This window comes from Abrus precatorius, unplaced genomic scaffold, assembly GCF_003935025.1.
Source record: "Abrus precatorius isolate BTA unplaced genomic scaffold, Abrus_2018 Scaffold7, whole genome shotgun sequence".
In the NCBI taxonomy this organism is placed as follows: Eukaryota; Viridiplantae; Streptophyta; class Magnoliopsida; order Fabales; family Fabaceae; genus Abrus; species Abrus precatorius.
Genome location: NW_020874417.1, coordinates 36,534,844 through 36,555,608, shown reverse-complemented (window position 1 = coordinate 36,555,608; position 20,765 = coordinate 36,534,844). Strand labels below are relative to the sequence as shown.

Here is a 20,765-nt window from a genome sequence, read left to right as displayed (position 1 = left end):
TTTGCTTAATCACATTCCATAATTTGAGACATTTTTTCAAAAACAATTAAAGTTAACATTAAAATAAGCACCCCTTGATCTGGACTCATAATGACCTGCCAAATCAAAAGCCTTTTTCTGAACCCATAAAGTGTCTTTGATTTGTCCGATATTTTTTGAGATACACATTGATTTATGTTGTTCGAAAAAAGAAAGAAAGAAAGAAATACACATTAATTTCTGGAACGATTTTAAAAGTTAATTACAGTTGTCTCAAATTTGAAGATTTTAATCCAATGCCCATTTGTTTAAGTTTTTTTTTTTAAAAAAAAAAAATGAATGTTTAAAAAATCTATAATAAATGTAATTCTCATAAGCACAGTGCTGGTAACACGTACTCAAAATAACTTCTAAAAATGCTGCATCAAGAAATCACTTATTTTTTTAATATTAAATAAATGGATCTCTAATCTATTGGGGACTAGGCTAGTCTAGATAACACATAAAACTTTGTGCCACGCGAAAAAATCGCTGGTTGATTATTGATGGGTTTAATCTACAAAATATGTATCTGTAATATGGCGGCTTATTGCCAAACAATTGCTCAAGATAAATTCTTTGCTTGAGTTGCCTCAATTATCCTCGCTTTTACAATTCAGAACACGTGACTAAACCCAAATAAAATACTAATATGTAAGATAAAATGTGGTAAAAATTAAAGCAGGCTAAAAAAAATGAATTTGCAATTTCAGTATTGCCAAAAACTGAACATTGCTACACCTAAAATAATAATAATATGCTTCTTACAGCACGGCTTTCTGATGTGGATAAAAGTCATCTGTAATCTGCACCAACTGCATCAAGAACGGATTTGAAACCATCTCTTTCCAGGCATGCAGCTAATTCAGCCTAAAAGCAATGGAATGAGAATGAGAATTTTGGTGCATACACTAATTGATTTGAGTTATCAACCACCATCTTGAGCATGAGAATTTTGGTGCATACCTTTATCTGAGGAATAAGTGCAGGTCCCCCATAAGCAAATGCTGTATAGAGCTGAACAAGAGATGCTCCAGCTCGTATTTTCTTGTATGCATCCTCGCCACTAAATTGATATACAAGGGTCAGAGAAATTATTGTACAATTTTTTACCTTTATAAGTCATTAAAAATATACTACAGATAGCTGGAAATCAACAAATACCTAATGAATGAGGGAAGGAACATGTAGTTTTTACCTGCTAATGCCCCCACAGCCAATCAAAGGAATCCTGCCCTGATATAAATGAAATTACAGCGCCATGTTATTAAGCATGGCTAACATATACAAGCAACCATAAGAAATAATGATACTACATTGCTTGCATCATCAAGAGTGATGAATTAGAGACACGGGATTGCATGCATTTCAACTCTGTATCAGTACAGTTTACTAATCACAATATAGAACCATGAAAACGTACCCTCGTCAAGATATACATCTCCTTCAAGATATTGGTAGACAGATCAAAGAGAGGCTTCCCACTCAAGCCACCAGTTTCTGAAGCCAATGGATTTTCACTGACAGGATCTGGCCTTGAAATGGTTGTATTTGATATAATCTAGAAACAATAATTAAATAAATAAATAGCAAATGAAGTGAAGATTGAGTTCTGGCTAGAGGCTATAATTTGAAATTAGTGATAAAGCAGAGAGAGATACCAGTCCATCCAGGTGAAGAGCCAAGGCAACCTATAATCAAAGTACAAGCTATTATGCAGAATATGAGATTGGAAAGATTGGAGAAAATACATAAATGTGCAGATGCTTACTGCAGCAATATCTTCAAGGTCTTCTTTTGACAAATCTGGAGCAATTTTTACCAGCAATGGAGGTGAGCCCTCCTCACCCCATTGCATTTCATCGCGAGCAGCCTGAACCTTTTAAGAGAAAGCAGATTTTGCTAGAGTCAATCACTCAAGTATGCAACACTAGAAACACATGGAGAAAGTTTCACATTCTAGTTTGTAGTTTCTACCTTCTTCACAAGATCCTTCAATTGCTTTCTTCCTTGAAGCATGCGCAAACCAGGGGTATTGGGTGATGAAACATTAATCACCTGTAAAAAAATATTAAAAACATTAAACAGAACCGAATTCCAAGCATTCATATAAAAATTGTAGTAAGCAGCACGGATTATTTTTTAAAAAAAAGAATTCCTATGACAGTTGTTTTTCACCATCTATTTCTCTTTAGACACATACCTCCCTTCCCTGTTTACTTGATCCATTTCCTAAGCAAATTTCCTCTCATCCATTCAGATTCTTCTACACAAGTTTTCTCACTTTTCTAAATCAGGATAAGAGCAACGGAGATAGAAAAACCCTTAAAACAGTCATTTGTTGAACATCATAGAGAACTTCAAAACATGATATTTATTTTTCGGAGATCAATCAAATTACTTACATCATGTTCTGGGAGGATGTGAAATCCTTGCCATGACTGATTTTCAATCTTCTCACTATAATGAACTCACATTTTCAATTAAAAAAATAGCTGAAGCATTTATAAATTGGACGCAGTCAGCCAGAGTGGACAATTTTTCTTTTGTCCAGCTATCCCAAATCAAAGTTCCTACAATTGACACATTGATTCTTGGACACTAGTTAATGCAGGACATGATTGCCAGACCACCAACTTATCATTAACATAATACTACCTTTGAAGATTTTGTTATAGTCCTTTTTACAAGACTCCATTGGAGAGTGTTGTTATGGTTCTTTTTAGACCCATGCAAATTGTTGCTTGCATTAGATATTTTTTTACAAAAATATCCTTATATAAAACAAAGTAATTAATTAGGTATAAAGAGAGTTTACTATGAGTCCTAATAATTTTAATGATAGATTTGAAAAAAGAATATCATATTTTTGATATTTTTATGTTATTAATAAATTTAACTACTTTTATTATTTCTTGTGAAGTAGTTAAAAGGATATCTTATCAAAAGTCATCATTGGACTATCTCCTGAGTTGAATTCACATAGTGGCAGCGTCTTTGATCAAGATGTCATGCACAAAATCCTTCCTGCCACCATTATTTAAATTGAATAATGATTTAACCACATATTATGCTACATCCACAATTTGAGTCCTGAGAATTTTAGTGAGAAGAGGCATATTAGAGATATTATTATATTAATACAAACCATCAACATTACTTAGTGTAATGGCCAAGGACCTTATTGTAATAGTTTTTCTTTTTGGTTAACACCTTATTGTAATAGTTAAAGATTCTAGCATTAGGATAGTTTGTCCCTTGACAAGGGCAAGGAGATTTAAGCCAACAGTAAAGACAATGATTCTGGGTATAAATCTTTGATTTATTTATTCATTAGAACCATTACACGACCTCTTTTCCTTGCTAGCCCAAATTTTGTACAGAAGAATTAATTTTTAATATGTTGGCTTTTATGCCCATAAGCCATAATCAAGATGATGATGGATCACACTCTGTTAATCGCTTATACAGTATTTACATGCTCAAGACACAATCATAATTTGTCAAGCAAGGGATTGCAATAATCTTTAAAAAAAGATTATAAAAAAAGACACGACATACATGCCAAACCCAACAAACAAGGAAAGGTCACTAACTGCCTTGACTGAACCTATCTAACTGCATGAAGAAAGTTACAAGCATGTTAGAGTTAAACATGAAAGGAGTACAACTTTATTCAAAATATGCACTCAAACATGCCAAGATAAGTTACAGTATACATGTTTTCTATCTTTCCTTTCTTTTCCATAAAAGGCATATAAGTAAAGAATTTTACCAAGTAATCAGCATATTGGGACAATGTATGAACTCCTTGTACATATTCTGCTGCAGCATCTTCACTTGTCTTGTTCTTTCCAAGATTGACACCAAGGATGCCAGGGCCAGCTTTTCCACCTTGTTTGACCTCATTATTAGAAGAAGTAGAAGTGCTTGAAGTTTCATCTAGTTTCCTCTTACCATGCTGAGCACCCAGCCGCTTTGCAACAGCAACAATTCCCTCACTATTAAAGCCACATCTATTTATAATAGCCCTGCACATTAAATTGATCAGTTTTAGAGCAATAAAGATAACATAAACAAACTTCTAAAAAGTCCATCCTATCAAAATTAGCATTTTCACATCTCCAACAACCCTCTGCAACGTTTAGAAGTGATTAGAAAAGTTATAAATGTAAAATAAAAAACAGATTCAATCTTTTAATCAAGAGCAGAAGAACAAAGAAACAAAATATAAACTCTTACCCTTCCTTTCGCAACCGGAATATTCGAGGCTTTGGATTGCCATCCTGGGGAACAGGAGTAACAGAGCCAACCTCCACAAAGCCAAAGCCCAAACCAAGTAAACCATCTACAGCCTCAGCATTTTTATCAAAGCCTGCAGCAAGACCTACTGGGTTAGAAAACTTTCTTCCCCAGACTTCTAGCCCTAAGCTTGATGGGTCAGGCCTCTTCTCCCTTGGAACCCAACCACGTGCTGCAGCTGAGACACCCAGTTTGTGTGCAAACTCAGGATCCAGCAAAGCGAAGAAGGGGTTCACAAGTTTTGTTGCCGAGAATAACCATCCACTGCAAAAAAGATAAATCGAAATTTGGATAATTCAATTCCAAGTTATGCATTTTCTTTTCAAATAAAGCATTTTTCAAATTATAGAATAATACATTTACAACTGACATACATTTAAAGCATCAAAGTACGGAAGACTTTTTCTCCCTCAAATGAAAAAGAAATAATATAATACATCAAACGCACAACCAGATGAGAAAAACAATTGCATACTACACTCAAACTCCCAAATGAAGTACCAGAAAGTGGCTTCATCGACAGTACTCACATAAGCTCCACCAGTTATAAGTAGGCCTATGGTGGCTCCAGTCAACAACCTTCCCTGCAACTCAAAGCAATCAGCATTAGGTAGCTACATTCAGAAATTACAAACAACATTCAGATAAGTTACAAATTCCATGCACATGCAAGCTACAAACATAATCACACACCAAAGACATTACATATTTTCCTAAATATGCTTCCATGAATTATTTCTATGATCTTTCAATCCATCAACAAATGAAATCACTCTCTCCAACGCGCACCCTGCGCATGTGAATTGCAGCATGCAAAATCGAGAATCTTCCAACCCAAGACACTCCTCAAAATTCAATTTTTTTTTATTGAAAACCCCAGCTACAACGGAAGGAAAACACATCAACAAGGCAATGCATAATGTTTAAGACCACATATACATAAAAAAGGGATTAAGATACGTACTTTCTTGGAATAGTGACCAATCTTAGGAGCACTTTCTGGTGCAGAAGAAAAACATCTGACACCAGGAAACTGATTGGAGACTACCCTTTTGAGAAGAATATCTCTCAGTAACTTTCTAGAAGACCATGCCGCCATGACTTCAAAGAAGTCACCAAAATCCCCGAACAAACGTAACTTCAACGCGACACCCAGAAAAGGAATTCAGCCACAAAACGTTTACAATTCCGAAACTCTCAACCTTTCGTTTACAGAACTTAACAAAAAAGGGTGGTGACAGCACAGAAGCTATACCAATATGCCGCGAGTTCACGTGCAATGGGTAGTAAGCAGAAGCGAAAGGTGAGTTCACGAAATTTGAACGAAAGCGAGGAATGACGGAGCGAGGTCGAGAACCGGAATGCGGTGGCTCCGGCGGCGACAGAGCCGTCGCGAGTGACGGCGGTGTTTGAAGAAGACGCAAGCACAGAGCAGAAAAATGTTTCCGCTTCGGGTTAATGCTTATGCTTTGAATAGAAAGTTAGAAACCTCAGTGCTAAACAAACGGTGTCATTTTCTTTGAAAGATGGAAATTGGGCCACTCTTCAAAGCCCAATTAAAGAAGTGTGTCCAGATGAATAACACGGGTTGCGAAGCCCAGCCCAGCCCAGCCCAGCCCAAATAAGTGAACAATAACCGGTGGCGGCGCACGTGCAGCGGGGAAACGCAGCGCCGTCATTCACTGCTATGGTACTGCTAGTTGTCATTGCTAGTGTCTCCTTTTCTTCTCTGGAAATTGAGTCTTGATGGAAACCCTAGCTCTCTCAAGTGTAGGTTATGGTTATCGAAGTTTCTCCATCTCCAGATCCAAGTGGAACTGCCGTCGTCACACTCTCAGAGTGAAATGCTGTGCTCAATCTCCTTTACTAGGTCATTCTCGTTCTCATATTTCTTTGCTTTTGCTTATGCTTCGTTTCTTATTATTTTTTTTTATACACCGTTTGTTTGGTTCAGTTGACAATGCAGGGAAGTTTCTGGAAGCTTCCAAGAAGGGGAACGTGATTCCTCTGTACCGATGCATATTCTCTGATCACCTCACTCCGGTGCTTGCTTACCGGTGTTTGGTGAAGGAGGATGAGAGAGATGCTCCTAGCTTTCTCTTTGAATCGGCTGAGCCTGGTCGTCAGTATTCCAGTATCGTAAGCGCGCTTTTTCGTTCCTTTCTGGTGTTTGGTTTGAACTGTGAATGAATGAAGGATTGCGTCTTAGTTTGCTTGCGTTGATGGTAATTAGGGGAGGTACAGTGTTGTCGGAGCTCAACCGTGTATGGAAATTGTGGCGAAAGAGAACGTGGTTAGTATTATGGATCATGAGGAAGGGCGCAGGACTGAGGAAATTGCAGAGGATCCGTTGGTGATTCCTCGTAGGATCATGGAGAAGTGGACACCTCAACTCATTGATGAACTTCCAGAGGCATTTTGTGGTGTGTTAATTTGACTCCAATTTCTTTATTCGATTTTGTGTTCTGATTGTATCATGAACAGGGTGGTCCTGTTTGTTGTGTAGAGTTTGAGTAGTGTATAACAACATTTTTTCCCTTTTTTTGGAATTTGATGTTGTATACAATGAGTGGATTATCCAAAGAGATTTCTGGTTATTTTTGGTTTCATTTCCAAGTAAGGGTACCTCTACGGGTCGAAGTAAGGATGAGATGTTCTACCATCTCTGACTTTTTTTGCACATGTTGATCTAGATTTCTTGCTCGCTTCAACTGTTGAGATGAAAAGTGAATATTGTATTGATGGATCTTAGCAGTTTTGTCAAAAGCTTCCTAATTTGTGTTTGAATGTGTGACATTTTGTCTTTCCAGGTGGTTGGGTAGGCTATTTCTCTTATGATACGATGCGCTATGTAGAAAAGAAGAAACTTCCGTTTTCTAATGCCCCGGTAGATGACAGAAACTTACCTGATGTTCATCTGGGCCTTTATGATAACGTGATTGTGTTTGATCATGTTGAAAAGGTAATCTTATAGTTACCATGTCACTGTTGGTTCTAAGAACATTCTGCTTCAGTTTATCACTCTATTCGCATTTACTGTTTTTGTCCTGGAGAGTATTTCTATTTTTAACTTTGATCAATCCAGAGAGCTATGTGACTTCTTTATTTGACTTTGTTGAACACAGAAAGCATATGTGATTCATTGGGTTCGGTTAGATCGATATTCATCTGCCGAGGAAGCTCTCAATGATGGAATGGACCGGCTGGAAACTCTAGTATCCAGGGTGCATGATATTATTACGTGAGTAAAGTGTGCTTTTTTTTCCCCATTGCTTTCGGCTAAACATGTCAAATTAACGTTAAGGATGGCATTGTTTGGTGGATAAGTTTAATTCCGGTATCTACAATTATAATTGTCTATTTCAGCCCAAGGCTGCCTGCAGGTTCAATAAAGTTATACACTCGTCTCTTTGGTTCTAAACTGGAGATGTCAAACATGACAAATGAGGAATATAACAGGGCGGTATTGCAGGCCAAAGAGCACATACTGGCTGGGGATATTTTTCAAATTGTATTAAGCCAACGTTTTGAACGGCGAACTTTTGCAGACCCATTTGAAGTCTACAGAGCACTGAGGATTGTCAATCCTAGTCCATATATGACTTATTTACAGGTTTGCCAATTTCTCGTGTCGTGGCATTATTTTTTATAAGTAACTTTGCATGCAAAGGTTTAACTTGTGGAAATATATACTGGTATCAGGCCAGAGGAAGCATTTTGGTTGCTTCAAGTCCAGAAATTCTTACACGGGTGAAGAAGGTAACCCTGTGCAACAGTTACTCAAATTAACGGTTTTGTCTTTTAATTATCTTTCTCAACCATATAAAGAATTCTAACGTTAATAAATTTAGCATAAGTTTATTTTTAACTTGTAACGTGTATGATTTCATATCTTTTTTGACAGAGAAGGATCACCAATCGGCCACTTGCTGGGACTGTTAGAAGAGGAAAAACACCAAAAGAAGATATCATGTTGGAAAAAGATCTTTTGAATGATGAAAAGCAATGTGCAGAGCACGTAATGCTAGTTGATTTGGGGAGAAATGATGTTGGAAAGGTATGCAGTCTCTTCTATTTCAGGCTTATTATCTTTTATTTCATAGAGATTAACTTCTTGCATTGTGAGGATTAATGCTCGCAGGTAACCCTTGACCTGTATGAAAACAAAAATATCATAAACAGAGACAGAAAGAGAAAACCATATTACATTATTAGCCTCACACTAATAGCAGTTAGGCATCACTTCTAACAAGAGAAAGCATATCACTTGCCAGACTTATTAAAGCATTCATAGCTGAAATTCAGTGCTACTCAGAAACAGCACCGAAAAGGGTATTCGCACGCATTCATTCAGATTCAGGGACATATCAAGCGGGTAAGTGTTTTATTGTGAGATGTGGAAGGAATACATATTGACCGTTGGATCTTACATAGATAAGAAAATTCATAAGAAGTCACATAACCACTGAGCAGAAATGCAGGATTCAATGATCAAGAGTTGCTCCTCACTCAAACAACAACACTCCTCTTGCACCGATACCCATATTTTGATAGCTCCAAGAAATGTTCATTAATTTACCATTGATTTTCCTGAGAATAGTCTTCCCCTGCTAGAAAGATTTATTGGCTCTTTGGATAGCATCTTCATCAATCTTTACCATCTCCTTATCACCTAACCCTCATCATACTCCACAAAATGCTTATGTAAATCATCTTGGGCTTTATGATTTGGATTGATGATATCTCCGATTTTGTATCTTCATAAAACGTCTCTAATATAAATCATACGATGTGCAAAATGCTCATCTTCAACCCTAGCTCATGCTGGACCAGAATATGTATAAGGAATTTTGTCAATGGACTTTTGGAGGATGGTTCTGATAGTACTGGACCAGAATATAAGAAAAACTGAGTAGTCTCTGTTGCAATAAATCAATCAATAAAAAAACTGAATAATATCAATGCAATACAGAGCAGAGATCAAGAACACAAGTAGTACAATGGAGAGGAATTCTCTCCCTCTCCTTCACCCAAGTATTCAAGAGGCCTACTTCTCTCCCCTCCATTTTTCTTCTCTCTAGTCTCAACAAACTCTTCTATTCCATTTTATTACTGAACAGCCGTTGTTACTCTGCCGCCACCAGATTTGCATCCTAATCCCCTACTGACCCTCTTTCTATCTGGCCTAGAGCCACCCTTTTAATTGGCAGTTTTACTAACCGTCCTGTGTCACAGTTGCTTGGCAGTTGGGTAATTTATGATCATAATGGGTTTACAATGTTCATAAATTGCACATGCTGCCGCAAAGCATTTCTTTTATTGTCTTAGCCACGTGCTTAATAAAAGATGAATATGCAGGTCTCCAAACCTGGTTCTGTTCAAGTAGAAAAGCTAATGGATATCGAGCGCTATTCCCATGTTATGCACATAAGCTCAACAGTAAGTACTTTAATGCAAGCTATTCACTTTTGCATAAACCCGAATGATATGAATTGAGCTTAGCCCCTTCTGGTTTGATTTGATCCATTTAGTTTTCTGCCAAAGTCTAAATTCTCCTGTCTGGTTTGGCAGAAATGAATTTAAATACAGTGTAGAAGTTTGTCTCCGATAATGGAAAAATGTACCTGTCTTCGCAGGTCACCGGGGAGTTATTGGATCACTTAACAAGCTGGGACGCGTTGCGGGCAGCATTACCTGTTGGTACAGTTAGCGGAGCACCGAAGGTAAATTTTAGGGCCCTTCAAGGCTGTAGCTTAGGTTTTTGCAGACTCGCTCGCTGATGTGATTTCCAGTATAGATTGGCATTTTCTTTCAGTTCTGATATTCCTTGTGCTTAATGGAAATGGTTACAAAACAAAAAGGTATGTTGGTGGGAATAATCACTAAACAGTCTGAAAACCGACAAGATATCCTTTGCCGACTGTACCTGGTTTAAGATTGCAGTCTTGGTTGACTTATTTGGTCATATATTGTTCTCGTTATCGTTGTTGTCAAATAGGTGAAAGCCATGGAGTTGATTGATGAGTTGGAAGTCGCAAGACGAGGGCCATATAGTGGGGGATTTGGAGGCATTTCTTTTACTGGCGATATGGACATTGCCCTTGCTCTGAGGACCATAGTTTTCCCTACTAATACTCGTTATGACACAATGTACTCCTACAAGGATATGAACAAACGCAAAGAATGGATTGCCCATCTACAGGCTGGAGCTGGAATCGTAGCTGACAGCGATCCAGCTGATGAGCAAAGAGAGTGCGAGAACAAAGCTGCAGCCCTCGCCCGTGCCATCGATCTTGCAGAATCTTCTTTCGTTGAGAAATGATTTGGATTTATCCACATTATCTGCTATGCACCTTTGGTATTTGGCACGCATCCTTTCTATAAGGAAGAGAGGAAATTTAGAGTGGCATATGATATGATTTTAATAATGAAGGTATAAGGAGAATCCTGGAAACTTAAATGTTATCTTGGAATGTAAAGGAAATGTAATCTTTATTCTGTAGTCTCAAAAATGAACATAATTTGAGATTCTCCGAATAAGCTACTTGGCTCTATTTTTTTTTTAACGTTTGAAGGTATTTGCATAGCCTAATAATCACATTTCTCTCGCTTTTTTATCGTTTGAAGAAAGTACGTATCTTAATCCCTTTTGTTCTGCACGAAGATAGTTACAACAATGTTATGTGTTTTTTACATATGATACCAATAAAAAATGGGAGAATTTATATGAAATTGGGAACAGAACTCGGACGTTTATGTAACAATCATCGTCAGGATTCAGAAACTGTAGTCCATTATATAACTAGTGAACATGTTTCTTGTAATTGGTTTTTTTTTAAGTCAATAATTTTTAAAAGGAGATTAATTTATAAAGCTTGTGTTTTAACTTTTAAAAATTATATTAATCAAAAAGTCTGTTTAAGAGCATATTCAAAAGTGTGTATAGCCAGCAATTTTCTAAAAATAATGCCTTAAAAACTAGAAATTATAGAAACTAAAACTTAAACAGATGAAAAATATAATCAACACCTTAATATTAGTGGACAATTCAAATGAGGAAAATTATAAGAATCGATATCTAGAAAAATATAAGACCAATATCGAATCGTGTAAAACTCGAAAGACTGATTGTTTATCTTAACCTCATTTATTGTGACCTGTGATAAGCCCGACCACAACACCAAACGAATACCCTCAAGCAATCCCCTTCGCTAATTTGATCCAGATTATTGCGGTTGTCTGGCTGAAGCCATTCTCTTTCCCTAGGAAACACAATAATCTTAATCCCTTCTCTCTGACCAAAAAAAGAAAACTCTTTTCTTTCGCTAGGAAACACAGCAATCTCGAGGAAGCCCTTCTCCCCAGGATAACACAATAATCTGAAACAGCTTTGGTGAAATGAAAATAAACCTAAAATATTACGGGAGAAAGGCCAGCAAAGAACAGGGACTCCAACAGTCTGCTCTAATTCGACAAGGTGCAACTGAAAGACCACAGCTAATTGTTTAAAATAGCCTTTAAAGTAAAATTGTCATTGTTTGACTTCATTTTCTAAATACATTTCCAATAGTTCCAAACTAAATGTTGGAAGTGCCAACAAAAGGAGGTTTTATAGAGAAAAAAAAAGGTCTAAACAACATATAACACCACTGACCTTAACACCACTCGTTATGTCCTATGGTACAATGCATTGTAAGAAAGCAATCGAATTCTAAGCGAACTACTTTAGGATGAAGATGCTAACTGCTTCAATTTTGCCTGTAAAATAACCCCAGCTTCATCTGCCACATTTTTCTTTTTGGATGCAACCTGCAGTGTGAATTGTACAAACTTATTTTTCTTTTGGATAAGTTCAACTATAATATGAGAACTCTTCTTAAATTAATTGAAAAGGCAATCTGAAAAAGTTATCAAGTTGTAGAAAAGGGGAGAAATATTATTTAGTTCACTTTATGAACAGAATACCAATTTGAAGAGCGGGAGTGCACAGAGTAATCTTGACCATTGTATCAATACATGAAAGGTTAAGAACTAATGATTAAAACATCAAGTCAAGACTCGAGACATTCTGTTTGCACACACTCTTCAACATACTGCTTATGACTGGTCAGTTTTTTTCAAAAAGTCAGCAATTTTTAAAATATGATCAATTTAAATAATAAATGTTTTGACCTTAAAAAAATAGATCAATCACATAGTGCGTTAAAAAGTGCATTCAAACGAATGTGTTGCTATTTACCTTAAAATAATCAGTTGACCATTAAAATTTTTTTAATCTTTATCATACATGGTCATATGGTCTAGATTTATCCTTCTCATATTTAAAAAACTCCCACACACACATATATATAGGGAGACAGAGAGAAACCTTGTGAGAAATAGAATTCATCAAAGAGTACACAATCCCCAAACTTAAAGGATAAAATCATAAGCCTTGTAGCATTACCCACAACTGTAGCCCTTGAAAGCATTGTTGTGGGAAATACACTCTGCCAAAAAGCCATGGAATGGCCATAGCTGCTATTTAACAACATCTATTTTGAATAATCCCTTTCCAAAATAGAATAATCACATTTACCATAAGAAACAAAATTACCACATTCCCTAGAAAATGACAACAAATTATGTTGTAGTTAGTGTGTGTTTGAGTGAGCATTTGTAACCTTAATTTCTGATGATCTTGATTTTGAAAAAATTATTTCAGTTAAAGTTAAGTATGAAGTGAGGTGACTTATATTTGAAAACTTTTATGTCAAAAGCAAGTTTGTACTAAAACATAGTACAGTATAAAATTCTCAACTCAACACAAGCTAAATAACAGTTGCTTTTGTTAGAATCTAGTGTGCAAACCCCAGTGAGAGGCTACAAACCGGATTTTAATGAAGGCGTAACCAAACAAGCTTCCATTCCATTGCAAAGAGCGATTGTCTATCGCAAGATAGTTTCGAGAGTGGGAGAAAAAAAAGCACGAAATTGAAACAGCATACAATGTACAATGTAAGAAGAAACCTACCTCGACAAGTTGATCAAAGTTTGATTTGAGCAAGTTGATTTTGCGCTCGCAATAATCTTTTCCTTCAACCATCGTTTTCTGTAATTGTCGTGAAAATAACATTCAATGAGCAGTTACGACGCAACGCTTCAATTCATAACAGAAAAATGCAATCACCGCAACCTTTCTCTTAAAATAACATCTCGTGTATTGCACGCAGTAGAATCAAGATCAAGATCAAGAACAAGAACAAGAACAAGAACAAGAATAAGAACAAGAATAAGAACAAGATCAAATGATTGCAAGAGAGTGATAATAAAGTAATGAAGGTTAACGGAGCGTGTACGGTACCTCGATGAAGTAACCGGTTCCGACATCGACCAAGACGTGTTGCGCGTCGTGAAGAGTGGCGGGGACGTAGAGAGAGGCGGTGAGAGGAACGAGCATTTTCTTGCCCTGAGGGCGGAGAGAGAGGTCGTGGAGGGCGGAAGACGCGATCTCGAGGCGCGTGGTGGCGGTGCGAATGTTGGAGAGGCTATCTTGGAGAAGATTCACTTCGAGATCGGTTTGTTCTTTCACTGCCTTGAGTTGCTCCACGCTCATCCTCTCCAGAGAAATCGCGCCGCTCCCACTCCCACTCTTCGACGAAGACATCTCTTTCTCTCTCTCTCTCTCTCTCTCTCTCTCTCAAACCCTCCCAAGTCCCAAGCTCTAACACCTTCCTTCGATTCGAATTTTCAATGCCAGTAACAACCCAACCCAAATAAATACTTTCGGTTAAATTAAATATTATTCTACATTTTTATCTTTATATATAAAAATATTGTGAAATGGTCCTTTAAGGTTAACGTTGTTAGCTTCTTGGTTGAATTTAATTCGTATTTTTATAATATATTTATTTCAATGTTTTATTTAAAATAAACTTAATATTAGTTTATAATTTATCATGTAAAAACTATATTATAAATAATGATAATAATATGATGTTTAGAATAAGGATTAAAATTTCAATTTAATCAATACTTTAAACGAGTAAGTGATGTTTTCTGGTTTTTTTTTTTTCTAAACTTTGAATTATTATTATTGATCTGAATATTTGGAGTTAGTAAGATACAAAATATTATTTTAGTTATAGGTTTTAGTGATGCAATATTTAAAATAAATAAATAAATTTATGAATATTTTCAGTAATAAATAAATTATAAAATAGAAAAGGATAGTAAAACCAAGTTTACTTTTTTTTAGAGGGAGAGATTTAATTGGCTTGAAAAATAGATGGTCAAAATTGATCATTACCCAGATCAAAAGAAAGAAAATACACTTAAACAATATTTTTAATGTTCATAACAAGCTTAATTAAATTTAGTTGAAATTTTATATTCTTTATTTAGCATCACATTTTTTTTAATAAATCATTTGCAAAATATTTTTTTTATTAAAAAAAGCCCCATAAATAAGAGTTATTTGGAAATTATATATGCTACTATTTGACTTACTTTATCTATTGATGTTGTGAATATAATTCATTCATATAAGTATTTTTGGAAGACCCCGCACATTTTTGGAAGCTTTGGTTGTTATTTTATTTGTTTATTTGGTGAATGAAGATTTGTTGTTTTTGTTTTTTGTTGGGTCAGTTGAAGTGTTGATTTCTAAATTTTCCTGATCTCTTTTGTCAAATAAGAAGAAATGGAAATTGGATTTGGTGTCGGCCCATGGAAATATACTGTTGGATACTGCATGCACCTTTTACATAACCCAAATGAAATGGCCCTAAAACGTAATGTGGGTCCAGAATCAGTTTCCAATCAAGTTCAAAAAGTTCATCATACGAGGGTTTAAATATGGTCCCAAATCATAACATGGTTTTTAACTTGTTTCACCACCACATTTAATTCCAGGGACCCATCAATTATTGGGAGCTGACCCTTCTGTTTGGCAATAATTAAGAAAACATGTTGGCATCGCTAAATTTGAAAACCCCACCAATAATCCATGCATACAAAAGTACAAGATGAACAAAATGATGAGTTGCTATACTCGACATGGGAACTTGGAGACATACTTTTACTCACTTCAATTTTCACACTATGGCATCACGTAAAAATTTTGTGCCTGTCATCATACTATTTTATTAGTGAATTTAAAATACATGCTATAAGAGTTATGCATTGAAAGAAAGTCTTAAATGTAATTTTAGTTCTATATTCGATTTTGGTCATTTTAGTTTTAATTACTCATGTTTAGTCTTTTTAATTTTTTAAATGTGCAAATTAAACTAGTAAAATATCATACTTTTATTATAATTTTAATAATCATTGAATAAGACTTAATTTCATCGTTTAAAAAATTAAAGACACTCGACTAAAACCATAACATCAATCGCCAAGTACATAATCAATTAAGCTTTAAGGAAATTAATGAAAGCTGGATCCTACAACTTATCATATGTGCAACGTATGTTTTTTTAATTTGAGAAGGTACTTACCGTACATTGAGAAGAGAGATGAATGGGCATCTGTTTCAACAAATTCAATTCAGCCTTTCAGTACTTCCCGTACTGATTTTTTATTTAACTCTAAGCTACATCAGGCTACTAAAAACACATTGCATGACCATATCAATCAAATAATAACTGACCAAGAACTCATTTTCTCACTGGACCAAGAAAGTGAGATTATATTTACAAGTTCAATTCAATTCCATCATTTTTCACTGCAAATATCATGTGCAGTTATTAAACAACATGTCATCCATCCAATTACCTACCTCCAATTTCGTTAAATTACGCCTCAAAGATGCTATGTATCTTATAGAGGGATTTTAAAATTGGAGGACTGAAATAGAATCCCCAAATTAGTTACACATTGAAAGCAATTGTTTATGATGGAAGGAGGAGATCAATGCTTCACGTGATCCTTTTTCCACTTCAAATAAGCTCTGGGAATGGTTCAAGTTTGTTTTGTGAGGCAGATAAGGCAGGGTGCAGAGGCACATGGTAGCTTCCAAGGGTGTGGCAATAAAAGTCAAAGTCATAACAACCAGATTAAATATGCCATTATTGAGATACAGCACATCAGCCAAAATTTTAGTTTTTATATCAGTAACAACCCCAGATTGACAGCTGAATCAAACGCACCAACACCATATTTGGTTTAACCGATGGTGAAACATAAAAAACAGTAACCATACTACCACCTATGTTAGATCTTTATTGTTGTATATTTAAGCCTTGGATACAGGCTGTACCTAACCTTATCTTTCCTTAAATACTGAAGTAGCCAGAGTACAAGTTCCCAGAAACAGTACCGCGGAAATGACAAACTAGCAGAAAACCGAAGATACTTCGACGAAATCAAACATGGTGGTCGGTGGGTATCAAAACACCCAAATGAATTTACTCCTACTGCTACAATAATGGAACCAGGCTAGGCCACATAAATTCAGAAAAGGCCAATTTCACCACAAGAATTGAAGAACACAGAGCACACGGAATCAAATCAAATAAGATTCAAAATTGTAAAGTCTGGCAGCAGCAATGCATAAGGAGTTGCTGTGCACATAGAAACAAAGAAAGTGACAAAAGTAAGAGAAAGGATAAAGAAAAAAACAGATGGGTTTTTATTCACATCACTGGCACCCCAAAACAATCCACTTACATACAAGAAAACATTATTCTCACGCTGATCAATCTAAGAAATGGCTAAGATAAGAATTGTAGATAAAAATCTCAAAACAAGAGGTCATACGAGAGAGTACAACCAGAGCTTTTTTTGTCTTTCACGCACCAGTTACCTCTGAAACAACAAAGACCATCAAGGAGCGTGAAAGTGGAGAAGAGAGAGACAGAGAGAAAGCATAACTCACCAGCAGCTGCACCCAATTCACAACATGCCCACTGTAAAAAGATGCCCCAATAGCAGCCAAGAGACACGAATCCTCAACCCATGTTGGAAAGTAGGGTACTCCAACATTGTGGGAGTGACAATTGAACTTCAGAAACACTACGATTCACTCAGCTCAGAAACCGAGCTTGCAACCACTAATTACTTCTTCAATTGCAATAACAACAACAACGACAACCAAAATGGTAGACCCAATTAGCAGAGTCATCCAAAAACTAAAATCCCCACCACGAAAGTGAAACAGAAGCAGCAATGCAATCCATCATTCCAAGCATGGACAAGTCTCTTCAGCACAACAATGCACTTGCATACCGCTCCCATCAAGGTTGTCAAACCCGCTTCCAGCATCAATCTGCAGCAAATTCTCACCTTCACAATTCACTAATTCAATTATCACATTCTCCCTCCCATTTTCTCCTCCAACAACAAAGCCCCAGAATCTAAAACAATTTGCAATTCTAAAAACCTAGTTAAGTTTCCAAACCAGAAGGAAGTAAAAGCCCTAATTGAACTCCTTAATTGAAGGACTTCACCACTCAAAACTAACAAGAAAAACCTAACCCTAAGAGTCTTCTGCTTTCCTTCCACACACAACAAAGCAACAGTCACAACACGAGATAATTATATATATACGAAGAAAACGCCACCGCCTTCCACCATCCTCAACCACCTTCCACATAGAAGACGCAATCAACGAGGCTCGTCGTCTCTCCGACTAGAATTCCCATGCCCTCCCGACAAAGAAGCGAGCAAATTCAGATGGCCGGGAAGGTAATTCCCCACCCTCGCCGCCGAAGCTTCTCCCATGGCCTGTTGTTGCTGCTGATGATGGTGGTGATGAGCGAAAAGAGAAACCTGTTGCTGCTGCTGCGCCACCGACACCGCCGCGGGCTGCACAATCATTTCGGGAGGAGGAGCCGCAGCGGCAGCAGCAGCAGCGAAGCTCCAAATTTGTCCGAAATCAGGCCGGGCCGGGAGGGCCCACAGGGCAGAGGGGGTAGTAGGGCCGACGAGAGAAGGGCCCACGGAGAGAGCATCGTCTTTGGCGGAAGCGGAGGAGTCATCATCGGTGCGTATGCGCTTGCCGAGGATGAAGGGAGTGGGAGCGAGCAAGGGGGGTTTGTGGTCGGAGGTGGAGGAAGGGGAGGAGCGGACGGAGAGTGATACGGAGGAGAAGCTGGCGGGGGTGGTGCCTGTGCCGGTGGCGGCGATGATGGACGGTTCGGCTTGGCGGAGTAGCCACTCTATGGTTTGACCGTCGGACTTGTGACCCAGCTCGCGCGTGAGCTGGAACACACGTGCGGCGCATATGATTGGCATGCGTATGCGACGTCCTCGACCGTCGACTTTGCTGTGACGGTCCTTGGACGGCGGTTTCTTGACGGCTAACTGCTGAGGTCCCTGACGCTGGGTGTCAATTATGGAGCCGTTACTGACGGCGTTGGCGGTTCCGTCGGAGCTCGACATCTAAGTTACGTGAGAAGTTAGTGATATCAAGTTGAATTGAGAATTGAGGGGAAAAGAGGGTTTTCGATTTGAGTAAGAGAAATAGAGTGAGGGGTGTTAGTGAACAGTGAGTGAGTAAGCGAGTGAATGAGAGAGAGGGAACAGACGTCTAATGATTGAGCGGCAGGAGCTGGTGGAGACAGGAGGAGGGCACATGGGTGCTGGGCTCCACCTCTCTCTCTCTCTCTCCCCTCCCTTTATCCACTCGTAACTCTTTTCCTTCTTTTTTCAATTTTATAAACATAAATACCAAACATTTCTATTTAAGAATAATGTTATACAGATGATTTATTCATAAGATGAAAGTAAGAGTTTGTCTTTTATATGTAGCATTATTACTTTGAGTATTTAAGAAACCGGATACCCAAACATCTGTGCTCCATTGTCAGACTGGAAGTTTCCGGCAATCTCCACCAAGCTATGCTGCTATCTTTCATTTTCCACTTTTCCTTTCCCACCTAAGTTTCATATACAAACCAGGGTTTATTGCCCTGATACTTGCATCGTCTAATATGGGCCTCTTCGTTTGGGCTTTTACCCCAACTGGCAAGGGGATTGTGCATTAACCTTGGAGACTAAATTATCTAATATTTGATAATATTATGCACTAAATTTGTTGGAAAAATATATAATTTAACTATATTTTATAACATTAAGGATAAAATTCACCAATATTATTAATTTGAAGGACCTGTTACTAAAATTCAATACAACCAAAAAAATATAATAATTTAATACGCTTTTATATTTAAAAAACCTTATAAAAAGTCAAACGAGAACATGAATTCAAAATTGTATAATTGTTTTCATTTGGTCCCTTTAAAAAAAACTGCACCTCATAAATCACGATTTTCAATACAAATAGTAATATTAGAATATAGTTATATATCACGCGACAATTAATCAAGACTACAAATATATGTATTGCTTTTCCTAGGTTAATGTTGTAGTTTTGTTCTGTTTATTTGGACTTTGTCCGTTGAATATATGTATATGTTTATATATATTTCTCCAAATTAAACCCACAAACTCTGCTAGTCATAGGGCTCACGATAATGACAAAAACTAATCAAAGGGTTACAAATGTTTAGGATCCATGACAGGGGAAATTAATAACTTTTGACTAAATATAAAGTTACATTATTATCTATTTATGTCAATCTGTATTGGGATGTCTTGTTGACGGGGGAAAAATCATAAATTCATAAAACGCAATATTCAAATTTTCACACAAACTTTTCAACGCATACAATCACAAGCACAGTAGTCTACACTTGTCGAACTGACGCTCATAGACCAAATTAAGTGAACCCCATCCTATTAGAAATGAATTATTTTTTATGCATTTATATGAATTATGAAATGCATATTCTACTTGTTTTGTTACAATGGGCTACTTTGTAGTAGGCTAGGAATCTTCATATGACGTTGATTCTGATACCCACTTCTCTGTCAAACATATTTTCAGATTTAGAACATTCAAACGTACATAAGGAAGTGAACATCGTTAGTTAATATAACTTGGGTTCTCTTTATCTATGGCATCTAAAATAATGGCAAGGTTCAATGTCACAATAAAAAAATAAAACAAAAGATGTTTTCAGGCTTATAAAATGGAGAGTCATATCAATAATAATAATAGAAGGTCTATTCCAAAATTAACCATAAATTTTGATTAATTGAATGCGAAAAAATCATAATTCGTAATGGTTTCTAAGGAAATTTGTTTAAAGGACAAAAACTTAAGAAACAATAAAACAGAGGCCATATTAAATTAAAATACAACATGGAATGCACACGAACACATATTCCATATCTTAAATAACAATTTTCATGCACTGTCTCTTGCCTCTTCCGTAATGTATTGATACTACATAGCTATAGCTAAATTATTGATATTAATATATGCATTATGTGTTTCCTAACCACTACGAATTAGTTTATTAGTGAAAGCAACTTAAAAGGAGTGATGGATAATTATCCAAAGGATTTGATGTACCTTTTCTTGATTTGCATACTACTTCTCTGCTTGAAATGATGGA

The 20,765-nt window shown here is 36.7% G+C and overlaps 4 protein-coding genes across 6 annotated transcripts; 1 reads left to right on the top strand and 3 right to left on the bottom strand.

Moving 5' to 3' along the window:
* Positions 1 to 496: 496 nt before the first annotated feature.
* On the bottom strand, positions 497 to 5,791 carry LOC113873122 (dihydroorotate dehydrogenase (quinone), mitochondrial). The gene is made up of 11 exons (XM_027511112.1): positions 5,285 to 5,791; positions 4,822 to 4,904; positions 4,261 to 4,584; positions 3,794 to 4,049; positions 1,996 to 2,076; positions 1,790 to 1,897; positions 1,680 to 1,709; positions 1,442 to 1,579; positions 1,217 to 1,254; positions 985 to 1,084; positions 497 to 888 (listed from the first exon to the last, which is right to left on the bottom strand). Exons 1-11 carry the CDS (start codon positions 5,417 to 5,419, stop codon positions 814 to 816), a joined length of 1,368 nt encoding a protein of 455 aa, XP_027366913.1. The 5' UTR covers positions 5,420 to 5,791; the 3' UTR covers positions 497 to 813.
* A 183-nt stretch (positions 5,792 to 5,974) lies between these two features.
* Positions 5,975 to 10,943, top strand: LOC113871168 (anthranilate synthase alpha subunit 2, chloroplastic-like). 3 transcript variants are annotated; one of them, XM_027508036.1, is made up of 11 exons: positions 5,975 to 6,190; positions 6,275 to 6,459; positions 6,554 to 6,743; positions 7,131 to 7,282; positions 7,446 to 7,561; positions 7,687 to 7,933; positions 8,023 to 8,079; positions 8,225 to 8,377; positions 9,679 to 9,759; positions 9,957 to 10,043; positions 10,319 to 10,943. In XM_027508036.1, exons 1-11 carry the CDS (start codon positions 6,067 to 6,069, stop codon positions 10,640 to 10,642), a joined length of 1,716 nt encoding a protein of 571 aa, XP_027363837.1. In that variant the 5' UTR covers positions 5,975 to 6,066; the 3' UTR covers positions 10,643 to 10,943. The 3 variants fall into 3 exon arrangements, with proteins under 3 accessions (XP_027363837.1, XP_027363838.1, XP_027363836.1); XM_027508037.1 differs by having other exon boundaries at positions 5,989 to 6,090; XM_027508035.1 differs by having other exon boundaries at positions 6,011 to 6,459.
* A 434-nt stretch (positions 10,944 to 11,377) lies between these two features.
* Positions 11,378 to 14,037, bottom strand: LOC113873266 (probable prefoldin subunit 5). Its single transcript, XM_027511315.1, has 3 exons — positions 13,664 to 14,037; positions 13,334 to 13,411; positions 11,378 to 12,129 (listed from the first exon to the last, which is right to left on the bottom strand). The coding sequence occupies exons 1-3, from the start codon at positions 13,964 to 13,966 to the stop codon at positions 12,046 to 12,048; spliced, it is 465 nt and encodes a 154-aa protein (XP_027367116.1). The 5' UTR covers positions 13,967 to 14,037; the 3' UTR covers positions 11,378 to 12,045.
* Positions 14,038 to 15,843: 1,806 nt separating this feature from the next.
* Positions 15,844 to 18,922, bottom strand: LOC113872953 (transcription factor TCP7-like). The gene has a single exon (XM_027510860.1). It carries the CDS (start codon positions 18,682 to 18,684, stop codon positions 17,908 to 17,910), a length of 777 nt encoding a protein of 258 aa, XP_027366661.1. The 5' UTR covers positions 18,685 to 18,922; the 3' UTR covers positions 15,844 to 17,907.
* Between the last annotated feature and the right edge of the window lie 1,843 nt (positions 18,923 to 20,765).